The 20,677-nt window shown below is 38.6% G+C and overlaps 2 protein-coding genes across 5 annotated transcripts in view; one reads left to right on the top strand and one right to left on the bottom strand.

The window, feature by feature from the left end:
• SEC24D (SEC24 homolog D, COPII component) overlaps positions 1-2,854 on the top strand; it is a 99,791-nt gene extending 96,937 nt beyond the window's left edge. For all 3 annotated transcript variants that reach the window (XM_036091788.2, XM_036091789.2, XM_078069180.1), the window contains exon 23: positions 2,014-2,854. In XM_036091788.2, coding sequence (XP_035947681.1) covers positions 2,014-2,154 — 141 coding nt within the window. In that variant the 3' untranslated portion in view covers positions 2,155-2,854. The remainder of the gene's footprint in view (positions 1-2,013) is intronic.
• A 4,299-nt stretch (positions 2,855-7,153) lies between these two features.
• The window catches only part of METTL14 (methyltransferase 14, N6-adenosine-methyltransferase non-catalytic subunit), a 33,096-nt gene continuing 19,572 nt past the window's right edge, over positions 7,154-20,677 (bottom strand). For both annotated transcript variants that reach the window (XM_036091797.2, XM_036091798.2), the window contains 3 exons: positions 18,738-18,854; positions 17,411-17,621; positions 7,154-15,076 (listed from right to left, as the gene is read on the bottom strand). In XM_036091797.2, the coding sequence (XP_035947690.1) occupies positions 14,772-15,076; positions 17,411-17,621; positions 18,738-18,854 (633 nt within the window). In that variant the 3' untranslated portion in view covers positions 7,154-14,771. The remainder of the gene's footprint in view (positions 15,077-17,410; positions 17,622-18,737; positions 18,855-20,677) is intronic.

Here is a 20,677-nt window from a genome sequence, read left to right as displayed (position 1 = left end):
CAGTGAACACCATAGGGAAATAAATAACCCGGGTGAATGGCAGCAACAGCATATGCCCCTCAGATGTATAGTATGAACTTCCTCCCATTAATTTCCATAGAGAAGTTAAATTCTAAAGAAATAGGAGCCTCAGATCCTTCCCTTCACAATGTCTCATTCTGCCCAGTCTCAGCCTGGGCTGTTTCACTGAGGCCAGACCCACATTGCTCTTGCCCATCAGGGACAATAGCAGAGTCCTAGTGGCAGGTGGGAGAAGGTAGATACAACACCAGTAAAAAGAAAATGGCCTTGGCTTCAGGCTCAAGGAGTCTTAATCTCCTTTGGAGAAGTTTCCATTGAAGGTTAGCTGTGCTTCTCCATGTTGGGGTGGAGGCGTGCCTGTCCACATCGCTGTCCCCATGCCTGGCGGTGACACCTGAAAGCCAAGACATCACACCTGTCCGTATCCACATAGATTCGCTGAGCTGTGAGTGGTGGTGGCGGCAGCTGTTGTATTTTTATCAGGTCACGGGTGGTTTAAAGCTTATCAGCGTAGGGACAGAGACCAGGCCAAAGTAACATAAAGGAAAGCAAGCAAGTTGTGTTGACATAATTATTCTACTTGATAACTAAAGCAAAAGTAGGGAGGGCCAGGCCCTCCTAGCCAAAATGGAATGTACCTTCCCCACTGCAGCTGGTAACTTCAGACCTTTGTGGTGGTTTCACCAGGTGAGAGGAAGTGAGGAGATGCCATGAAGCAGAGAGACATTGTTTTGTATGTGTGCGTCATTAACTCCACTCATAGCTCAATAGACAACAGATTCTGACCATTCAGATCATCTCTGACTTCCTGAAAACAGGAGTGAGTGAGTAAGGACCAGGAAGGGCTCCAAGTGTTCATGCCAAGACTGCCCCCTTCTGGGCTTCTTTCCCTTGCACCTCTTCCCCTAAGCAGCATTGTCCAACAATGCAAGCTACGTATGTAATTCTGCATTTCCTGGTAGCCATGGCAAAAATGTAGAAAAGTCATTTTAGTAATATATTATTAACCCAGTATATCCAAAATATCATTTCCACATGGATAAGCAGTTAGTGAGTTTTGCACTTTCTTTTTCTTTAAGTCTTAGAAATTCATTGTGTTTTTTACACTTACAGTACAACCCAATTCCGACTAGCCGTGTTTCAAGTGTCCGCTAATCACATGTCGGCGGTGGCTACGGTACTGGGCAGCGCGACCCTAGATCGTTGTTATGAGCAGGGAGCAGGAATCCCCTGTGCATCCACCTCTGTGGCACCTCCCACTTGTGTTTCTTTCTTTTTCTTTCTTTCCTTTTTTTTTTTTAGTAGATTCCATGCCCAACATGGGGCTTGAACTCACGACACTGAGACCAAGGGTCACATGCTCTACCCATGTAGCACCTCTCAGATCTCTTCCCTTTCCACCTTCACTGCCCTGGAATCCAGATCCCAATCATCTCCCACCTAGATGCCTCCGGCTGCTTCCTATCAAGTTTCTCTCATCTCATAGTGCCTTCTACCAGTTAACTCATTCTGTTCTGCGGCACTTTCACTGGATCCCAATTCCTACAAAAGCTCAGACTCATTTAGGTCGTTTGTCCCTAACCGTCCGCTGACTTTAAGACTGTTAATTCACATGCCAGCCACGTCCATCTTTGGTACATGGTACGTGGCACCCCACTATGGAATGCTCTCTAACCCCACCCCACCCCACCCCCATCCTTAAGGAAATCCTACCTTATCCTTTAAGGCTCAAGTGATCATTATTACTATTGTGAAGGCTTTGCCAAAGTGCTTTGCTTCTATTTCATTGTTGTCAGTTATAGTGGTATGTCTTGGGTTTCTGTGATTTTGGGGTCAGTGCCTCCCTCCGCTCTGGATAATAGGCACTTTCCCATCATCGTCCAAGGCCTCACACACAGTGGACATTATATAATTTTGGTGAAATATAAGCATACAAAACTGAGCCACATTCAGAGAACGTTTATAACCACCTGCCTTGTTATTTTTTCCTAGCTGACAATAGTAAAGCAGCGGGAGCAGCCAGAAATGGTTTTCCGACAGTTCCTGGTAGAAGACAAGGGACTTTATGGAGGATCGTCTTATGTGGATTTCCTTTGTTGCGTTCACAAAGAGATCTGCCAGCTGCTTAATTAATTGAATCTTCTCTATTGTTGATGTTGCATTTCTAAGGAGATAATCTCCTTCTTGGTGCCTAATTCTCCAGATGATACCAGGCTAGTTTTGATTTCTTGCTCATTTTCAAAATATCTTTCCAGGAGGACGTTTAGGACTTCAGCTTTGGTGCTCAGGTATAAAGTCAATGAAGGTACAATTGTACTTTTTAAAGGGAACAGTCTATTTCTGATTGCACAATTTTTAACTGTTAAAAGTGAGACAGTTTGCATTTCATGAAAGGCATAGTTTACAGAACTGTAAACATTCTCAATTTTCTTTCTTTGTGCTAGACATAAATTATTTTTCAAAATGTATAGATTTGGGGTAAAAGTTGTCTCGGCTCTCCCATTTGCAGTGAGGAAAAAAAAAAGCAATTTTTACATTATACCTAATTTTTTTAAACCATGTAACACCCATTGAACATGTTTTTCAACTTAAGGTCTGCATAGCAGACTTCTAATAACCTTGGAATCTATTTGGTAGAACAATTTGTGTTCTACATTGTTTTTTTTTTTTCATGATTATATGTTGTGTATGTTAAAACTGTTTTCCAGTTGTTGTTTTGTCTATAAAACTGTCTTTATCTATATTCTTAATGGTTCTCTGTACAATTTTGAGGGTTTCTACCTGTATATAATGGATATTAACCAGTATCAATAAATCACTTCATATGCTCTTACTCAACAGGTAGAAATTTTTTAGGTATTTTGAGATTTTAAAAAGAAAGAAGGGTGTAGTACTCAGTGTCTTGGGAAAAAGTTGTTTAAATGGTTCACTAAGAACAAATTGGGAAAACTGACATTTTTTTTTGAGGGTTGGGAAGTGTTAGGTGAATAAATCAAGCTAGGAAATATCAGAGACAATGTACTTGAGAAATGCATTTTTTAAACATTCTCCAATATGCCCTTGTGGGCAGAATAATAGAAATGGGCTATATGAGACCATTATTGTTAATGAATATACATAAACCTAGAAGGGTGGTTGTGAGTGGTCTGCCACAGGCCTCTGTCCGTATCTGCCCTGTTCAACTTTGGTATCAGTGATATGAATAAATTATGAGTTAAATATATTGAGTACATATAGTGTCCTAAGAACTGCAATATGTGTTTTGCGAACATTTATTCCCCATGATAACCCCAATTTTATTATCAGCCCCATTCACAGATGAAGAGATAGACTTGAAGTGATTAAATCAGAATCTGTCTATGATTACATGGCTAGTAAGGTTTATTTATAAATTAGTAGATGTCATGAAATTGAGTAGAAGAACAAATACACTAACAAGATTAAAATCTCTTCCCATGTTAGCCAACTGGCATGATGTTTCAGATCGACTTGGATGAGTCTAACAAGCAGAAATGTATAATCCTGAACTTGTCTCCAAAAAAATGCACATGCAAATGCTGCTTGGAAACAATGGTACTTAAAAAAGAACTGAGGGAGTTTGTCAGTGTGAATCTATAGTGTAAATGTAATCAAGTTACTCTATTCCAAGGATAGCCTGTCAGATGAGTATAGCAATGGCCCTACTCTACTCCAAGGTGAGGCCCACCTAGATGAGTGTTCAGTTCTAGGCACCATGCTCTATGTGAACTAGAAGCCCAGAGCACATTGCTTTATTCACTTGAAGATAGTCTAAGGATTGTTTCATATGTTCCCTAGGGTATAAAACCAGAACCAATACATAGAAGTGACAAGGTGCTGCTCAATTGAAATAACAACCTTCTAAGTAATTAGGTGCTCAAAGAATGTGCTGTTCTATGAGGTAGTATGTTCTAACTTAAATATTGCACATCTTCTATGTGCCAGGTGCTATGCCCTTTACTGGAGAGACAGACAACAGTGAACAGCACAAACAAAACCCCTGCCATCTTTACAATTACAGTAGTTTTCATAAATGCCGTGCCATGCTATAGCGTTTTATTTTTCATATATATAAATGTTATATGTATACATTTATATGTATATTTATGTATTTTATGTATATATATTTATATATAACATATAAATAAAATCAGGGATATGTGACCTAGTCTAGCTAGGGGGCAAGGTCTAGTCCATAAAGATTTCCCATTAGTTATATTGAAGCTGGGACCTGAAAGAATTAGTAGACATTAGCTAGGTAATTGAGAGGATTGGTAAATCTTCCAGCAGAGGGGAATATATGCGTGAAGGCTCAGAGTGCAATAGAGCATGTATCACCCTTTCAGTAAACTTGAAGAACTTAAACTTAGCTGGAACTTCCTAGGGAGAGACAAAGTGGCAAAAGATAAAGCTGGAGGAATGGGAAGAGTGAGTCCTGGTCAAGGGAGAGTTTGGATTTAATCCTAAAGGTAAAGTCAAGACATTCAAACTGATTTCAGTAAGAGTGACAGGGTATTCTTTACGAAGATTACTTGGCCGTTGTAAGGTGGTAGAACTAGAAGCAGAGAGACCATTTAGGAGGTTGAATAGTCCACTTGAGTATATGGTGGCCTGCACTTGAAATAACGGGTTTTGACAGAAGGGGATAAGGAGGAGTTAAAGTTAGTGAAGGAGGAAAAGTGTCTGAAAATGATTTCTGCTTTGCGCAGCTGGGTAGATAGTGAGACCGTTCCCTCAGAAAGGAAATGCCAGAGTAGAGGCTGATTGTGTGTACATGTGCATCTCTGTGTGGTGTGTACAAGAGGTAGTAGTTTACATTTGTATGTGCTGAGGAGGCTTGAGAACTATGCAAGTGAGATAAAAATATGGGCCTGAGGCTCAGGAGAGGCCTCTAGGCTGGAAATTTGCAAGTCATCTACATACAGAGAAAAAGAAATAGCACAAATAGATGAAAAAAACAAACAAACAAACAAAAAAAACCCCAGGGCAATTCTGTAGTGAGAGGGCAGCAAATGCCTGAGACAGACAATGAAGTGGAAACCTGAGGAGACTGGGGAGAAGGGCCAGAGAGGTTAAGAAGGAAAACCTGGTAAGAGGACATCGCAAAACCAAGGTAAGAGGGATGCATGGAGAGAGTGGGCAGCCAAGTTACAGTCTTCCCAAAGGGAAGTTAAAGACTAAAAGGTATGTTGGAATTAGTAAAAAGGTCATGGGTGAGTTTGGTGAGAACAGTTTCACAGGTCAGTGAACTTGAATGCTAGATTGGAGTATGTTGAGCAATGGGAGTCAGAGGGGAGGCAACTCAAGAAGGGGATGAGAGAGTCACAGAAGGACAGGATTTCTTATTTTAAGACAGTCAGGGATTTGACATTTGAATGCTGGTGGAAGGAAGCCAGTATTATGTTGGAAAAATAATTAATAGCGGTACTGTTTCGTCAACCCCCCAAAAATGTTGAAGACAAGACCGAGAGAAAATATTTGTAAGAGTAAGACTCTTGGAAGACCGAAGGTAATATAATGCAGAGTACAAACGGAGATTAGCTTTCAATGGGAAGAGAAACCCAATATATAATGGAAATGCTCCAATGAATCCTGAAAGGACTACTTGCCAAAAATGGTGAGTGCTATTCCATGGTGTTCGGGTACATCCCCTCCCCCAAACCTTGAGAAGCAGTAGAGCATAATGGGTTCAGGAACCACTGACATGGGTTTCTACACCAGCTCCACCTGAAATGGAACTTCAGGGCAAGTTAGAAACCTTTCTGTGCCTTGGTTTCCTACTCATTTGTCTCAAGGATTAGGTTAATAAGTGTAAAGGGCTTAGAATAGTCCCTGACAGTGGTATTTAACTGTTCATTGCTGTTATTAGTATCTTTTTATTAAACCTGCTAAAGATCATGAAAACTAGGACGAATCTGACTCCTAATTGTATTTGCTCTTATGCCATGAGTATCTTAACTGATAGCCTCAAAATCAAGCTATCTTTAAATGCTATAGAAATGTCCAATTAAAAGATGGTTTCAGAGATTAAAATAAATTTAGCAATAAGAAAACTGTAGCCCAAGCTGCTTTAAAATATTAAAAACCAAAACTTCAGTAAAATATAAGCCAAAGACAAGAGTTTATATTTTTTATCTGGAGGAACCATTATGAAAAAATAAGAGTTTACTCACTCAAAAGAAGGCACATCTTTGAGGAAGTTACTAAATGGCACTACCTTCATTACTGCAAGTCTAACCTAATGACAGGAGACGGGACAATTAGGAATGGTATGTTAATATTTTTTTAATGTTCAGATGGGAACGTTTATTAATAAGAGTACGGATCAAATTTTTAGCTCGTGTTTTGGAATATGCAAAGGTGTATGAAATTGAACTTCAGCTCCACTAGGAGGCATTATACACTAAAGTGTCTGAAACCTTTCAGAAAGGTTGGTCAATAATCTTTCAGAAAAGGCAATTTTTTGGGGAGAATTGACTTTGTAAATTTTAATTGCTGGAAACACAGGTGTAATCCTGACTCAATTGGATAAAGAAAAAAATCTCGGTGGAAAAAGGCAATAAAAATCCCTTAGTCATCATCTCTTATGGGTATTTCTTGGCCTCTTCTTGAGACACAGATAAGCAGCTTACTCCTGCCCTAAGCAGCCACTATGAACAGTTCTGTTTGTGAGAAAATTGTATGTAGCACATCGTTTTCCTGAAATGTTTCCTTTTGGTGCCAGGTTGTTCTCTCTTTTGAGGCCATAGGTGAAGTCTTCCTTCACTTGATAGCAGTTTTCAGAGTTTAAAGCTACCACATATTCCTATTGTGTCCCTTCCAGGCCAAACCCTTCCAATTCCCAAAGCATGTCCTTGTAAACAGGATTTCCAGAGCCATTGTTACCCAAAATTAATACATGAAAATCCAGGGGTTCTTGTAAGATTTTACTTATTTGAGAGCGAGAGAGAGAACACGAGCAGGGGAAGGGGCAGAGGCAGAAGCAGACTCCCCGCTGAGCAGGGAGCCTGATGCGGGACTCAATCCCAGGACCCTGAAATCATGACCTGAGCCGAAGGCAGACACTTAATGGACTGAGCCACCCAGGTGCCCCCATGAAAATCCAGTTTGTTTGTTTAAGATTTTATTTATTTGAGAGAGACAGAGGGCACGGGCAGGATGGAGGGGCAGAGGGAGAGGGAGAAGGAGACTCCCCTCTGAGCAGGGAGCCCAACACAGGAATTGATCCCAGGACCCTGAGATCATGACCTGAGCCAAAGGCAGATGCTTAATGGACTGAGCGCCCCTGAAAATCCAGTTTTAACTCACATAAAGCAAAAGCAAAACGACTTGTTAAGGAAATAATCATTACAACAATAGTGACTACAGGTGGTCTCAAGAGTACATGAGTTGTGCAAAATCAGGGTGTACTTTTTTTGATAACATTAAAAAATTGTTACCTGTCATCTAAAACTCTTGCAATAAGGATTTTCAATTTTAAGATATTTTATATAAGACTAGTTTCTTAAGTCCCTATTTTTCAAACAGAGGATTTCTCGAGTCCATGAAAAACTTTCTTTAAATATGTATTATTCATGTTTGAAAAATACTGTTTTAGGATATACCATGGGGTTTAGATTAATGTTACCCAATTAATGTTTTAAGGGCCCAATATTGCCTATTTGGAAAAAAGGCTATTACATTATGAATTAGGGCAAAGCAGATTTAGCAGGTATGAATTTACAGCGATACCCTCTAGTGTGCAAAAAAAAAAAAAGGTTACGTTTTAAAAATCAACCTAATTGAACGTGAATGTCATTTCACAGGACTGGCAGAGAAGCTCTACTATCTTTGGCTCACACTGATGACTAGCGTCAAGGCCCACCTGCAGTCTCCTGAATTCCAGGGCTTCTCTGCTTCCACCGTGTGCTTGTGGGAGATGATATCCTGGGAACGGACACTTTCCTAGCCATTCAGCTATTTCCGAGTGAGGCCATCTCTCCCTGAGGCAGTGTTAGTGGTCAGCAGCAGTGTCCCAAAACTCCTGAGTGCCCTGAGTGCCCCCCTGAGCCAATCCTCAACTATCCTGTCCTCTCTCAAGCAACCTATTCTTAGGTCCATTATTACTTGTAGGAAGGATGTAGTCTTTTCACTTAAGCTGTCATTAACAAGATGATACAGATGTAGTTAAACCGATTTCCTTACTTTATGGGTTACCTTTGGTAGAAAGAAAATTTATAACCTGAGGAAAGAATCAGGTGTCTTTAAAGTCAGATGAGAGAAAATTCATTCTATAAATCTGATAAGTGGTAAGGCAGTGGAAATTACTTTGTTGCCTCAGCCTCAAAAATAATGTTCTCTTGAGAGGAAAAAAAAAAAATCCTTATTAGAGAAACACAGTCCTCTTACGTAGCCAAGAAAGCACCAGCAGGAGGGAAAAGAAGTGGAAAGAGAAGGATATTAAAAATCCTCTGGGCCTTACTTCCAATTACTAAGCAAGCAAAGGAGTAAGGGACTATTTATTAGGCACCTACTATGTGCCATACATTAGAAGCTGAGAAAGCACATTGCTGCCTTTTTATAAATGACAAAGACTACTTTCTGAGAGCACAAGCAGCAGGGTTATAAGTCAGGACTAAATGAGTAGACAAAGGCAGGTACCTCTGGCAATTCTGCACTTGATTTGGGACAAGTGAAAGCAATCAGAAGTGGGAATATTCTCCAAAGAGGTTCTAATGCCATCTTGATCCAGTATCTTGTTAGCCTCATCTCACGGAGGAGATGGGATTTAAGATTCAGGAACTTAGCTGGCTGATAAACTTATATTTGTCCTTATATTTGCTTAAGTTTTGCTTTGGAATTATTTTTATAGACATGATATTCTTAATTATGATGATCCTGTATTCCCCCCTTATCTGTGGTTTTGCTTTCCATGGTTTCAGTTACTTGAGGTCAGTCACGGTCCCAAAGCAGATGATCCTCCTCTGACATATTGTCAGGTCAGCAGTAGCCTAACATGACATCACAACACCTCTATCACTCACCCCACTTCAGCTCATCACATAGGCTTTTTTTTTTTTTTTTAAAGATTTTATTTATTTATTTGACAGAGAGAGACAGAGTGAGAGAGGGAACACAAGCAGGGGGAGGGGAGAGGGAGAAGCAGGCCTCCCGCAGAGCAGGGAGCCCGATGCGGGGCTCGATCCCAGGACACCGGGACCATGACCTGAGCCGAAGGCAGACGCTTAACGACTGAGCCACCCAGGCGCCCCTCACATAGGCATTTTAACATCTCACATCATCACGAGAAGGGTGAGTATAGTTCAGTAAGGTATTTTGAGAAAGACCTCGTTCACATAACTTTTATTACAGTATATTGTTATAATTGTTCTATTATTGTTGTTCATTTCTTAGTATGCCTAATTTATAAACTGAACTTTATCACAGGAATGTATGTATAGGAAAAAACTTAGTATATATAGGGTTTGGTACCATCCCTGGTTTCAGGCATCCACTGAAGTCTTGGGACATATACCCCATGGATAAGGGGGTACTACTATATGCTTAAAAATTTTTTTTTCAGTAAGACGTAACAGTAGAAAAGTAAGCTATGATCTGGAGCTCCTATTTACCATGCACAGAAGCCTACCTTTTTGGACAAGGCCAAATAATCCATCCACCTGTGTAGTTTTTATGAATTATGACCAATATTATTACATTAAAAGCCTCTCCTTTACTAAATATTAAAGTATGTGTCTACCCAGAAGTTGTCTTGAGAAGCATAAACCCATAAAATGACAGCAAATTCCATAAGACATTTAGGCAATTACCTTAGTATTTAACTTAACCAGTAACTTAACCAGCATAAACTACTAAACTGGCTATCTCTGAACAAAACTGATTTTTTGTCCTCTGCTTTAAGAAGACAAAACACTGAGAAACAAACTGAGGGTTCTAGAGGGGAGGGGGGTGGGGGGATGGGTTAGCCTGGTGATGGGTATTGAGGAGGGCACGTTCTGCATGGAGCACTGGGTGTTATAGGCAAACAATGCATCATGGAACACTACATCAAGAACTAATGATGTAATGTATGGTGACTAACATCACATAATAAAATTTTTAAAAAGACAAAACAGAATAATGTAGTTACTCTTTTATGAGCTTAACAACTGTAACTGTAAACTAAAAACTCGTACAGGTATGGGATTCTGTGATAGGTGTGTTTTTTGACAACACAGGCCTAGACCTCTACATCTTCTCCACTGGACAAACAAATGGCATGCAGTCGCGTCACCGTATGCCACTTTAAAGTATTAGTCCACATCTGCAATCTTTTATGAATGTTCCGAAGGACATCGACTACATCACACGCTTCCAAAGCTGATGGCTTCCTGTTCCAATTGAGTAACGTTTTTTCCCCTTCTTTTAATAGATCTAGTCACTGGTGGTTAGAGACCAGAATTTAAAATATGCATGCAGGATTTAGCTAACCAAACTAATTTTAACAAAAGGAAATGTAGCAAAGGACACAAATTTATTTGCCAGCATCTAAAAATCCAGGAGATTTCACATGGGTAGCTCAGACTTACCGTCTTCCCTGTGTGGTGACAACGAGGTGGAGCGGAGTAGTGATGTCCACCTTACCCTGGGGGTGAGCTCTCCTGTCCCCCTACCTTTCTCTCTAGTCTCCATGGGCCCGTGATCAAGTCAGTGGCTGTTTATTAAAGTGCTCTGTGCTACTCTGCTTTTCTTAGGGCTTGAAAAAACCCATTAAACTGGGAAAACAGATGAGATAAATGAAAGTAAATATTCCCACGTTTAATATGCAACTGAAGAATGTCAAAAAAGATAAACACTCCACTATAAAAGAGACTCATGGCTTGCTTCACCAATTTATATTATATGCTTGATTCCTGTATGCGTTTTATATTGTTGACCTCTAGATTCTCCATTATTTAGAATTATTTTTGGAAAACACCTACCTTATCCAATTTCACTATTAGCACCTCCAGACATAAAGACAAGAAGTGTAACATACACAAACTGATCATTTCAACATTTTGTCTAATACTGGAAAGAGGGTTTGCTGGAAAAGAATTATCTAGATTAACTGAGGTAGTTTTTTCTGTGCACTACAGCTAGCAGTGTTTGTATCTGAGTAAAGGATAGAGGCCTTGCGAGCAGGAACACCGTGGCTTTTCCAGAAAGGGAGTCTTCCATGGCTGGGAAGTCCTAGATTTACAGCTTTAGAACTGACTGACTACATATACTTGAGACCCAAGCTAAACTATCACCAAATATCAAAGACAGGATAATGCTTTTTAAAAAAATCCTACATGGACCCCAAGATCATAGGATCGTTCTAAGAAAGGCCCTTCTTATAAGCAAAAGTTTGTTTTTAATAGCTCACAAAAATATAAGACACTTTTAGATCAAAAACTACTATTTAGAATGAGTCCCATGGGGCCATAATTCTGTCAAGGGAATAAAGATTAAACAAATCAGAAAAAATCTGGAACTAAACTTCAAAGACCAAATCTTATGTAGTTAAATTCAGGATGAAAGCAGTACAGGTTTTAAAATAAGCTGCTGAAACTAATCAGAAAGTTGTAATTTAGCAATTAAAATGAGTAGGAAGTATTCTGGAAGACATAAAAAGGAATCATTCCTAGGAACAGCCGTGACACAGGATCTCAGCTGTGGATGGCACACTGACATGCAGGCAAGGTCTTGCCATCAAAACTCCATCAACTTAAAATCAGACTATGGCATGACACTTACTCAGCTTTAGGACAGAGACAGACACGGAGTTTAAGTTTCCAGATTTATGGGCTAAGGACTCACAGGTGGCTCGCTGACTGACCTGAGCATCAGAAGAGTCTCTGCTGCTGCTGCGGTGCTGACCCAGGCCAACTCTGGACATGTGACCTGGCCGCCATAACCAGACTCTCCTCCACGCTTGATCCCTACTTCCCAGTCTGACACCTCTCACACTGTGCTGTTTCCTGGTGACCATTCCACCCTTGGACTGACATCTCCATAATCCCTTGGTCTAATCTGGTTCAGTAGTGTTTGGGTATGATATTCCCCGCCACAAAATCTGTTCTAGATGACATCATCAACTCCTCCACAAAAGAACTGTAGCACTTCAGGCCTCCTAATCTCCATCCTTTGAAGGGAACTAGGTAACAGGGAGAACTGTTACCAGTGAAAATAAACATCAATATTTGGGCTGGAATAGTTGGGACTATAATTATGTACAATAGATATGCTGATCTTAGAACTTTTAAACTAAAAAATGTAAGGTTATTTCACAATTATTAGCTTCTATCCCCAATAAGGAATCTGTTAAGTGAAACAACTATAAATTAACTTATTTGGGGTAATTCCTAGATAATTTTTTGAAAATGTAAGACAAGTAAATAAATATAAAGATGATCACAAGCCAGAAGAGGTCAGATTAGTGAGTTTTCACTGGAAACGCTTCCTCAATGAATAAAGATTCTGTCATAAAAATGATACCCCAACCTTTATTGAAAGTGAAGGGTAGCTGGGGCGCCTGGGTGGCTCAGTTGTTAAGCATCTGCCTTTGGCTCAGGTCATGATTCCGGGGTCCTGGGATCGAGCCCCATGTCCGGCTCCCTGCTTGGTGGGAAGCCTGCTTCTCCCTCTCCCACTCCCCCTGCTTGTGTTCCTGCTCTCGCTATGTCTCTGTCAAATAAATAAATAAAATCTTTAAAAAAAAAAGAAAGTGAAGGGTAGCAAAACTAGTGAGTCAATGCCATCCTGTGCTATAAAAATTCCACATTACATTGTCAAAGAGAGAATTCTAGGCCTTGCATTTTCCCCACCACCTCCTTCCTTATTTGCTGTATTATAAATATGGTGGGCATATTTAACTTTCAACCTACGAAGAAGCTATTCGTAACTCTCCGTAAGATGACATTATGATATACAGCTCACAGGTAAGTAGGCCAGGTAAGCACTAAGAATGTTGCCTTCCCTTGGCTAGGCCGAGGGTGTGGACCACACTAGACAGTCTCGTTTATAGGACAGGGTCACTTCTAACTGGTATTTCTAAAGACCCACACTGGGCAATTAGAACATCTATCTTCTTTATTCTCATGTCAACTTTGACAAATACAGTTCTATCTCTAGATACTTTATAATTACTGAAGTTGCAAATACAGGATCATTTCAGTAAAAATTCTAACCAGCTGTGATTCATATCTACATATCTACATCAAGAAAGGCATTAGTCAAATGCTATTTGTACTACAAAGTACCAACAGGTTGAGCAACTTAAATTCATCAGGCTTTTAAGGATCTCAACCCTATTTCTACAATTCAGCCCTTATCTTCAAACTGAGTCTTTAGTGCGTACAATATAACCTTACTTTAGGTATAACAGAAGCCAATGAAAAGCTGAGAATGGCTACTAAAACGCATCACAGACCAAAACAAAAGTCTGATCTTAAGTCAGTCCTTTTTCATTTGGTAACAAAGGCAATTCCACTTAGAGAAAACAGACTCCCACATTTCAAAGGTTTAAAGTTTCATTAGAAAAATCGTACACAAAATAAAAAATATATTTTTCAAGAACCATAATGGTATTTCATTCATTAAATTCATTTAAAACATGAGTTACAGTAGAGAAAGAGAAATGACAGCAGAAAGTTTTATACAACCAATCTATCTGCAAAACCACACTCTTAAAAACAACACACCATACGGTCTTAATAAAAGGCAACTGCAGTTCCATTTTCTAAGCTGTCTTAAGTTGAGGGTTTTCTGTAATTGGTTTTTATACTGTTTTCTCCGTAACAAGTTTAAAGATGTCATTTCCTCATCACCAAATACTTTATTCTCCAAAACACCTGATAACCAGGTCTCTCTGTTGTTGCATTTCTTTTACTTTCCTAAGGAATATAAAGCTGCTTTGAAGGTCAATCCAGGTTCAAGTCTATATCAAAGTTCTAGCACTTGGATATTTGTCCTCCTTTGCTTCTTAAGAAGTGTGATTCACAGTCATCTGTAGCTATGCAACTGAAATTATGATGAGCTTTTTTTCTCTTTTTAAGTCTGCCTACTAAATTCTACAACTCTTCCTCTCCCCACCGCTGGGAGCGCCAACCTCCCCTATCAGATTTAGATTTGGGAGGAGGTGATTTTGTTCGAATTCTCTCAATTTCTCAGTAGTAGTCAAATTATATCTGAGTATAAGATTTTTTAAAAAGAAAAAAAAAAGTCTCTTTTTATTGTTTCATCAAGAAAATGTTAAAACTGTGACAGAAGTTAACCATCTGTCCCAACTCCATTCCATCAAGGCTCCCAAAGAGCCTTCCATGTGCTATGACAGCAGTGGCAGGATGCCTATTATCAACTGCTCCTGGCACTAGTACGACACTACAGATTGGGGCTTTTTCACTGTTCACTTAAACTATTTCTAAAAAGCCAAAGCCTCTGTAATTAGTTGGAATCTACCAGAATAAATTAGTCTCTGAAAGGAAGGTATTTGTTTCATTGTCAAGTTACATGCACATGACCAAAGGCAGGATGATCTGTTTTTCTGGCATAAAACTACACAATGTGTGTAACAACTAGGAGGGAGACTGGCTAAGATATTCCTGCAGCTTCGAGAAATTAAAGCAAAGCGCAAGCTGGAATTGAGTACTAAACAAAGTCCCCCAACTGGAATTCAAACTACAGTGAAGAAGGTATAAAGGGCATTAGCAGGTCAGTGTCTTAAAGAGTTACCGAGGTGGAAAGCCGCCTCTGTGTGCGCCTCCACGGCCACCCCTAAAGCCACCTCTTTCGCCTCGGAAGTTAGAGCGATTCCTTTCTCGGCCGCGGCCCGCTGAAGTTCCACCTCTTCCTCCGCCCCTGGGAGCTCCGCCTCCCCGATCAGACTTGGATTTGGGAGGAGGTGATTTTGGTCGGAGTCTCTCAATTTCTTCTGTACATCCAGTCAAGTAGGAATTAGGAGCACTAAAGTAGGATGCATATGTTTCTGCGTTATAGTTGCTATTTGTAAGAGTTGGTCCAACTGTAAGCCAGCCTGAAATAGAGGGAAAGAAAGATTATCTTTTTCTTCCCCCCCATTTCTCTTACTGATCCTTTAGGAGCTACTTCAAATCTCTAATGCATTTTTAAAGCTGCCCCTACCAAAAAAAAAAAAAAAAAAAAATTAAAAAATAAAGATGCCCCTATCACTCACTCATCCAATATTTATCTTTTTTACACAACACATGGCATTTAATCATGGTTATACAGATTTCATATGTATAGATCTTATTTCACCTGCATGATTGTAACTTTTGTAAAATATCTTCCTCATTGTCTCCATCTGCGTTTCACATTCTGTGAGAGTAGCACTTAGAAAAAAAAAATTACAGACTACACTGAGTTTGGGCTCAGTGAAAATTTAATAAATTTTATTAACCTTCCTCCTTGTGGAAATGATACCACTGTTTTCTGATTAGAATCCTGGAATCAACTTTTGCCTCTGCTCTTCCCAACCACAACATTAACCCAGCTGACAGGTGCTAGAAATTCAACCAGTACCATGTTGCTCCTATTCATTCCCATTTTTCCACGTCTACTGTCACCCTCAAACGTGAGCCTTTATTTTCCTACTAGGCCAGCCCCCTACACATGTCACAGACACACATACATATTGTAAAGCTCTCCCAGCCTCTCCTCCCTCTGAAAGTGGAAAGCCTAAAATAAACTTATTAAAATATGTCACTTCTCGGCCTAACCTTCTAGGGCTCTCCACAAAGCACAGATTCGTATATATGGTATCTAATGTCTTTTAGGATGAAACTTGAACTAACTTTCCAATCACATTTTTCATTAATGTTTTTCATGACAACTTCATTTGAGTAAAAAAATCAATCACTATAGTAACTGTTTCCATATAAATCTCCCCTCTGGAAATAAAAACAAACACATCATAATGTAAAAAAAACCCAAAACCCACAAAACCCTACCTCTGTGCCCATTCTATCCATCCTTTCAACCTGTTGAAAATTACATCCTTCAACATACAAATCAAATATACATCTTAAATGAAATAAAAATAATTTCTCAGAATTCTCATCACATGCCGTGCCTGATAGGGACAAAGTAGTTTTGTCAGCTACATTGCTAGACAGCTTGTAATGAGGATGGTTTCGGATTAACTGTATCTGGAATGGGAAAAACTACAAAGTAACTGTCAGTGCCCAATAAAGACTGATTTTTCAATTATTTACTTTTCTGTTTATTATTTTACATAATTTCATGAAATTTGAGACCATGAGTTTCTACAACTGAAATATTTTCAAGTTACTCTGCTCACCAAAGCATACAGAAGTAGCTGATGGGCAGGGAGAGAGAAGAGGGGTGGATTACGTTATACACACAAGTTAAGGCAACTTTAAGGATTACTTTTTTTAGAATGAAAATCAGTTTCTTCTAAATTCTTAGGCACTTGTATGGCCAATTATTCTATTATAAATTCTTTGACTTTTCTTACGTTTTATAAAATTTAGGTTGTTTAAAACAAGATTCTGGCTCTTTTCACCTTTAAACTGGATTTTTAACATGCTAAGGCAAAGAGACTGATTTTATATATCATGAATAAAGCAATGCTACTTTTACATTTTCTGAGAAAGCAATAAAAGAAACAGAATATACTGACATTTCAATGACACTCTGTACATGAAAGTTGTGCCCTCTAAGAAAAAATCTTTGTCCATAACAGTCTAATTATTTTCTACTCATTTTTTTTTCAAAGTAGTAAATTCACATTACATTGTTTTCGTAAAAAGTTAAAATTTTGAAAAGACAACACCACTATACATGTAAACAAACAAGCTAGGTATTTTAGTTTCTAATAAAGCCAAGATCTGTATTTCACAAATGTATGGTTATTTTCTGCAGAATTATTTAATCATTCACTTATGCATTTCTTCAACACGTTATTTACTGAATGATCTGAATGCTGGGTAGAAAGAAGTGAATAAGACAATCTTTGCCTTCCATGAGACTGCATGCTGGAGAAACTGACTAAAACATATGCCCAAATGAACCTGCAATTCATCTAATGATAAGTGTCATGAAGAAAAAGAAAACGGAGTAAGGGGAAAGACAGTGTTGGAAGGAGGAAGGAGGGGAGTGGAACAGGAAGGTGGCCACCTTAGACAGAGTTGTGAGAAAAGGTCTGCCAGGTATTTGAATGAAAGTAGAGGACCATGAAAAGACAAGAATGAGCCTGGCATATCTGAAGTACAGCAAGAGGAATCAAACACATCACAAGAATTTTATTTTACACAGCAGTGTGTACTATTTCTTGGCACCTATATCCCCAGGGGTGATAAAGTTTTTCAAAGATTTTTTAAGGTCCTACCTGGTCGGATTGTACTATCTCTTCCAAACAGATGAAGGCGTCTTCTACCAAGGCAAAAATGTTCAATTATATGAAAAATTTCAACAGGCTTTTCTATATTGCCAATTTCAGGTTCTTCCGTGATAATCAAGTCAATGTCAACATTAGCATGAATGAAGTCCCCATCTGTGCTACGCTTAACAGTTCCTTTGATCCCCATAAGGCAGTGTTCCTAAATAAAAGTAAGAGCAGACCAATTAATCTCTTCATCAGCAGTCATATTTCCTAACATTTTACATTTCTGATGTCCCCAATTCCAAAACAAACTTCATTTCTCCAAATCTTTAGAAAAATAGTTCTATGGGCAAAAACACAATAGGAAAGAAAACCTGGATCTCTGGATGTGGGAAGACTGCCAGGGAAGCTAGACATGACAGTATTAAATTTGGGGCCATGACGTTTTAGAACTGTGTCAATGACCACAGAGTCTTTTCCTCTGCAACCAGTTACGGAAACATGACACTTGACCTTGGAATCTTAAAATGATGTTATACTGGGGGCTTCATATATGATCCAAGATCAAAACGATATACAAGATGTAAGGCTTTTTATATGGAGAGGGGACTTTAATCATGTATACAGACTTCTAATTACTCAACCTAAGAAAATGGGAAAATCAAACAATTTTTTGTTTGTTTTTTTGACCTTCTCTAATTAACCTAAATGGCAGGCGTATGGGTTAAATAAATTTAATCTCTCAGCTGACTCCATGAACCATTATTGCAAGGGTAACGTAGGTTCCCTTCAAAAGAATTTTCCAGTCTCGGGAAGACTTAATAAGAAAGACTCTCCCACTAGTCGCTCCCTAAAGAGTGAAAGACTGGAGGACAAACTTTTAAAGCCTGATAGTAACAGAGCAGTTGCATGGAGCAGAGTATGAACCTTGTGTAGGTTCTTAGGATTCTTATGTAGGAAAAAGAGAAGGAAATAAATATGCCTCTAAGCCAACCAGCTGTGAGAGTGTTGCTGCCATCTCTTTTTTCTGGACCCAGAGAAAAGGAAAAAATCTGGAGGGGTCAGAGGGACCAAAAGTCCATACTGACTTAGAATTACAGCAGTTTAGAACACACAAGAATACATATTACCTTCTCTAGCACAGTGAATGTTGATCTAACATAGTACATAAAATATTTTAAAATTAAACTGGATGTACTACTATAACGTTCAATGCCATTTGTACAAATCTAAGAAAAGAACCTTTCTACCAAAATTAAACAGTATACAGTCATTTGGAAAAGCTTGAGGGAAAATAATGAAAATAAAGAAAACAAAACAATAAAGGCAATACCTTTGTTCTCTGGAAGACAGCTTTTGGATCTAAAGTCTTAGTCTTTCCAGGATTGTTTTTATTGGTTTTAATCCAACAAATATCTTCACATCTTCTGTAACCCCATTTGCGTAAACACTAGAAATGAAAATTAAAAAAAGAAATCCTTAGCTAAAAGAAATAAACAATACTTAAAATAACCAACCAGCATTAAAAAACTTCCTAGAGGTTTGAGACACTAAATTCCAAGATGTCACAGTAATTTTTAGTTCAGAAATAGAAAAAAAGAAATACCAGTCTTTAAATAGACAGCCATTATACAGAATGCATAGATACATTCTGGATATTAACATAATCTATAAAGTTAAATATCAAAACAAAGAATTACATTAATACTCCAATTCTTTTTTTTTTTTTTTTTAAGATTTTATTTATTTATTTGACAGAGAGAGACACAGCGAGAGATGGAACACAAGCAGGGGGAGAGGGAGAAGCAGGCTCCCCGCTGAACAGGGAGCCCGATGTGGGACTTGATCCCAGGACCCCAGGATCATGACCTGAGCCGGAGGCAGTCGCTTAACCAACTGAGCCACCCAGGCGCCCTCCAATTCTTTAATACTACCTTCCACTGTCACCAACAGAAAGTGGGTTTTAAATCATAAAACACTCAGCCCCTCTTTAATCATAAAATTCAACAGATAATTTGATTCCTAGCACCTTGATTTTCTATCCTCTGACAAAGCTAAAAACTATTGAAAGTATTCTAATTGATAGCTTCTTTTCAAATGAGAGTCTTATGTTATTTTTATATATTTAATACTAACAACTTCAAAAAATTCAAAGCCTTAGAACTGTTATGTAGATCTCATTACTGGATAAAACTGTACTTTCATCTCTATACAATCTAGAAAACAGAGATCTGACCCATAGTGTCCTAGAATCTGTTATATAAGAACGTGTAACAAACACTTGCTAATACACTGCTTAGAGTGGCATATTGAGGGCCTACTACCCAATGTAGGTGCTGACTAGCTGGTGGGAATAAAAACATAAGATATGTCCTCCCCCCACCCCCAATGATCCAAGAGGAAAGTAGGGGGAAAATAACTAAATTATGCAGTACAATATTGTTGGTACTGTTCATTTCAGGAATGCTCTTACTGTGTAAAGTGAGAAACACCTCAAAATGAAACTTGGATTTTTATTTTAAAAATCTCAAAAATCAAGATCAGTATCTGTTCCTGTCAGCAATTATTTGTTTTGCACTGGATATTCATTATACATCACGAGGGTCTAAATCCCCATGCCCTAATCAATTTAACAAAAAGCTCATGAGTATTTCTCATGCTGAATTATTTTCGCAATCATTTTTGGCCGAAATCTGCTTTCACCAATATGACAGACTGCTACATAAACAAATACAATAAAACCTAATCATTTTCAACCTAATTTGGGAGGTGGAAGGCAAGTCCAAAGCCAGATATTAGAGCTATAAAAGGTAAATACCAACATACCTATAAAAACACATAGTATGTTTCTATTTTCTTAGCTTTTCCAGAGCATCTTGGAGAGGCACCAGCAAAAAACAGATACCCAACTGGAATACAGTTATAGTCTTACCTTGGAGTTAATAAATGATACAAGCAAGGATGTATCCAACAGTCTCAAACTTGTTATTTATATAAAGAATACAAAGTAATTGCAGAATTTCAGGATTTTAGCACAAATTGATCTCATTATAATCCTACTTAAATTCTTTGCCTGTCAAATGGACGCTTCCTAAAATTACCAGGATAATGAGATCATCTGCTGTATAACAAGTAATATGTCCTAAAAATGGAAGATGTCATCTAATAACAAGTGAAGAAACTGAAACCCACCAGAGTAAAAATCTCTACCCAAAGTTCACTGCTAGACAGCAGAACTGAGACCAAAACTGAATGAAGCTTTCTAATACTTAG

The sequence above is a fragment of the Halichoerus grypus genome, chromosome 3, assembly GCF_964656455.1.
Source record: "Halichoerus grypus chromosome 3, mHalGry1.hap1.1, whole genome shotgun sequence".
Lineage (NCBI taxonomy): Eukaryota > Metazoa > Chordata > Mammalia > Carnivora > Phocidae > Halichoerus > Halichoerus grypus.
Note: the sequence above shows the minus strand (reverse complement) of the source record. Positions and strands in the feature narration are given on the sequence as shown.